We start from the raw sequence: 4,534 nt of genomic DNA, 5'->3' as shown, positions 1-4,534 counted from the left end.
CCATGTCGCTATGGGTCAGCTCGACATTTTGTCATACAGAGCGACAAACAGGGATTACCATCATGGAATGTTTAGGTTTTCTTTTTTTTTCTAATAAAGTCCAGATTCTTATTGTTAGTTTTGTGTTTACTTGGCGTTACCGTCTCGGCGATGGAGACAACTGCCTCTGGAATATGTATCTTCCAACTCGACCATCGTCCTAACTCTGTCTTCATGGCCGATGTTAGGGAGTTAGTTGTGTTTTGGTTTGTTCCCTTTTATATTTTCATTATCATAAGAACATAGCAAAGCTTAAGTGGGTAGCAGTTTGTGTCTATGCCTCGCCTGTCTGAGTTCAAGGCCTGAGGCTCGCCCCTGGCTCCGATTTCTTCTTAAATGCCGAAGCAGATGCTAGAGTTTAATTTTTTTTCATATCATGTTCTTCTTCTTTGGTGGTATAGCTAGTATTGTGATGAAGAACCGATCAATCTTGTCTTGTGAGGAGTAAATTTTCTTCTATAACCTGGGTTGTAGCCTAGTGGTAGTTATTTGGTGGTGTGTGATTGCTAAACAGCGTTTAAATATCCTTAGATGGTAAGTATGTCAACTTTGAGGTGTTTTTTTTTGTGAACGCACTGTGACACGCTCAACTTTTATGTACAAATCTTAAAGCAAGACACATGACAATCAATGTTTGCTACCATGCACCCCTTGAGGGAGTTATGAGCTAACGACACTAAATGGGTTAAGCGAACACATCCAGAATGGAAAAAAAAAATTAGGGTAGCAATTTCTATTTCTTAGAGCATGCAAATTTTCACCGGGTCCTATTGATGTAACATGACAATTTTCTTCTACCAGGATGGCAAATCTTGGAGAATCGGATTTTATTTTTATTTTTTAGGATGACAATTTTCGTTGCTATCATCATGATAAATCTCTGAAAACGCATGCCAATACTCTGCTGCAGCCTAACAAATTCCTCACTATATTTCTACTAGCATTATCGTTTTTTACAAAATGTCAATCTTTTATACGATAGCATGGCAAATAAACCTATTTTAGCATGGCAGTTCCCTAGCGTTCGCTCGGAGTGTCTTTTTTTTAAGAAACACTCCCAGATCGTAGCGTTCACTCAGATGACCTTTCGCGCGGAACGATAGTTTCTCAGGCTACCTCTTGAGGGAACGTCAGCAAGTTTGATATACCGGATATGTTTCTACCCTAATTAAAACTCCACTTGGCTCCTCCCGTTGAACTAGTTTATGAGCTAAGGATGTGGGGTCATCCTCACCAGAGTTGAAGCATCCAAACTCGTAATTATTTTTATGACGAACCACTCTTCTTAATAAAAGGCAGCAAATCTCTGTTCTTCCTATTGTGTTAGCCTTTTTAACTCACATTCTACCTATCGCATGATTGATGACAACCATGCGTGTTGTTTTCAGTGTGAAATTACACTATCAACATTTGCTTAATATGTCTCCGAAACGGGATTAGGTACACATGGTTGACTTTCAAAGGTAACAGGGATAAAAACATTCTTAGATAATTAATAAGACATCAGTTTTTTTAGAAAAGGAGGAAGACCCCCTGCCTCTGCATCTGGGCGATGCATACAGCCACTTTATTAATAAGACATCATATGTACTTGATATTTTCCCTTTGCAAATCTTTTCGGCCTAATAAAAGGACAAAGATCCCGCCGTTTGCTCTTTTTTTTAACAAATAATACTACAATACAATGAATAAAATGCAAATATAAGGTACATTGAACTCTGAAATAAATTGCATAGAGGCATTAGAGACTACACACGAACGTTCTGGTCCTCCTCCCACTCCTCACACCAGCTCATAAGTCATAACTCTGGTGCACGGTGTGTGCACAGTGCACTTAGCAAACCAAAAGATTATTGAAGTTGCAAGAGCAAAACATCAAGTCATCATATCACCATACAACATACTCCCTCCGGTCCTTTTTACTTTGCATATTATGTTTGTCCGAAATCAATCTCATCCAACTTTGATCAAGTTTATATAAAAAATTATAGACATTCACATAACAACATCAATATCATTAGATTCATCTTGAAATATATACTATATTTATTAGATATTATAGATGCTAATAATTTTCAATATAAATTTGGTCAAACTTAGCAAAGTTTGACTTTCGGCAAATTTAATGTGCAGAGTAAAAAGCACCGGAGGGAGTACTCACACAAGTTACCACGGTTACTTTTTTTGACAAGTTACTACGGACACTAGTACCATATATGCAATAGTAATTTATGAAACATAAACGACGCATGACACAAACGGCAATAGTAAAGCAGCAGCTGAGTTCGACCAGCTAGCCAGCTAGCGGCCCATCCCCTGAACGCCGGGCGGGTTGACGGCGCCGGCGCCGGCGCGGCGCTCCATGTTGAGGTGCCAGCCGATCTCGGGGTCGTAGCCGCGGGCCTTGAGCTCCTTGTACTGCTGGACGAGCGCGCACGGCTCGCAGCAGAAGTGGACGCAGCAGTCGCAGCAGGGCCCGTCCGGGAGCGCGTACTGGGCGCGCATCTTGGAGCGGTAGGTGCAGGAATAGATCCACTGGCATCCCGTGAGCGAGCACAGGAGCGCGTAGAGCGCGCCGCTCGTCCCGCACGACGTCGACCCCCTGTCCACGATCTCCGCCACCTTGCCGAACGTGATGCACGGGCACCAGTAGGTCACGCAGCAGAGGCCGCAGTCGTCGAAGCAGTCGAAGAGGCCGGAGGACCAGGCGGCGGGCGCCGCGCCGACGGGGACGCCGGTGACCGGCTGCGCGGCGGGCTTCATCTCCATAACGGCCGGTGAACTGGAAAGATGTGATGAGGTCTTTGTGTGTTGATGATGTCGCTCGCTAGCTGTGGTGCCGGGAATGGGCTGGCTTGGAGTGCTTATATATAGGTGGTGATCAGGCGGGGGGTGGTCGGGGTGGGTATGAATGTTTGCACTATTCAAAACAGTTCAGTACGTTAATTAAATCCATCCGCGTTTGCTTGGTGATAAGCACCAGGAAAATTAGCTGCACGTCAAAGTGGCGTTCCCTTGACCTGAATTAGCCGTGCGTACATACTCTATACATGTCTACCGTCTACGTCGTTGAATGTGACAGCCAAGCTGCCGCGAAGCTCACACCGTAGACTTGTAGTGTATATATTTTGCGAGATCATTTCGTCCGCGTGTGGTACTATATACTATAGGTTCTCAAAAAAAAAAAGCTATATACTATACTCCACTAATAACACGGCTAATTGACTTTTTTCAACTGAAAAAAAATTCTTCGCTGTCTACATATTTGTGTAATTTTGTTTGTTTATTTTTTCTTATTGCTCCAGAGGGAAATAACACGCGTAATAATTACCAAACTACGGCAGGTGCAATTGTTTTGCCTAGTTTCAACTACTTGCGTGCTTGTTTTCTTCCCCCGTTCATGTGGCTTGACTTGTTGATTAAGTACCAACTCCGTATATAATTGTGCTTTAAGCCAGCCTCTCACTCTCACGTACTCCCTCCGTTCCAAAATAGATGACTCAACTTTGTACTAACTTTAGTACAAAGTTGGATCATCTATTTTGGAACGGAGGGAGTACGTCTCAGCTAACCCCAAATCTAATTGTTTGTTGTGCAAACTTTCAAGTCCGACGTAGGAGTACGCACGCACGCACAGAGTATTGCTTCCTGGCAGATCAATCATTGAATCTTTCTCGCAAAAAATAAATATCATTGAATCTGTTTCTAAATTATGGCATCTACATCTTGCAGTTGGCCAGTTGCACAAATTAATATTGCTAAGCTCGACGAGAGTTTATTCAACGTAACCATCCTGACAGAAGGCTCTTGGCCGGCCTGAAGTGGAAGATTGACGGTGATTATCACAGTGACAATGAAAAATTATCGCAGAAAAAACCTTCGATAAATATGATGAAGGGTTTTTAATCAATATAAAGCCAGGACATCTGGAGGCGGCAAGATGACTAGGGTTACAGCCAAACCGGTAACGGAAGGGACCCCTTATAAATGGGAGAGATGAAGGTGAAGGGGCATGAGTGTAAGCCGAGTGCTTTCTTTTGGGCACTCGGCTTACATTTTTGCCTTTAAAACAAATAAAGGAATGGATGTAGGCGAATTATACCGTAAAACACCACTCATCTTATAGCGCTCGCCGTCACAGAGCCGTCAAGGGCGGCGAGGATGGCCCCATGGTAGGTGCTTTGCCAAGCCTCGTGTATAAGCTAAAGTTTTTTGCGGAGTATGTTGAGTTCTCTTTGTAAACCTAGGCATTATTTTTTTGAGGTAATAGCACTGTAGGTCCTTGAACTTGTGATGGAGGTGATGATTTGGTCCTCAAACTTGAAAAAGTGGATTATTTCGTCCTTGAACTTGTCATGGAGGTGCAAGTTTGGTCCTGGGCCAATCACAACTCGCTAAGTGGAGCCAGCTCGACTGGGCCAGTCAGCGTCGTGCATTTTGCAAATTGCCCCCTGTCTTTAGCTCTTATCAATGGGGCCACGATCCAGGGCCAGGA

General features: G+C 43.4%; 1 protein-coding gene across 1 annotated transcript; it reads right to left on the bottom strand.

Moving 5' to 3' along the window:
- Positions 1 to 2,097: 2,097 nt before the first annotated feature.
- On the bottom strand, positions 2,098 to 2,869 carry LOC119289506 (cell number regulator 10-like). The gene has a single exon (XM_037568814.1). It carries the CDS (start codon positions 2,806 to 2,808, stop codon positions 2,341 to 2,343), a length of 468 nt encoding a protein of 155 aa, XP_037424711.1. The 5' UTR covers positions 2,809 to 2,869; the 3' UTR covers positions 2,098 to 2,340.
- Positions 2,870 to 4,534: the final 1,665 nt, after the last annotated feature.

The sequence above is a fragment of the Triticum dicoccoides genome, chromosome 4A (assembly GCF_002162155.2).
Source record: "Triticum dicoccoides isolate Atlit2015 ecotype Zavitan chromosome 4A, WEW_v2.0, whole genome shotgun sequence".
NCBI lineage: Eukaryota > Viridiplantae > Streptophyta > Magnoliopsida > Poales > Poaceae > Triticum > Triticum dicoccoides.
Note: the sequence above shows the minus strand (reverse complement) of the source record. Positions and strands in the feature narration are given on the sequence as shown.

What these genes read in the sequence shown, in the direction of transcription:
- LOC119289506 (XM_037568814.1), bottom strand. Translation starts at nt 2,808, where the DNA reads ATGGAGATGAAGCCCGCCGCGCAGCCGGTCACCGGCGTCCCCGTCGGC.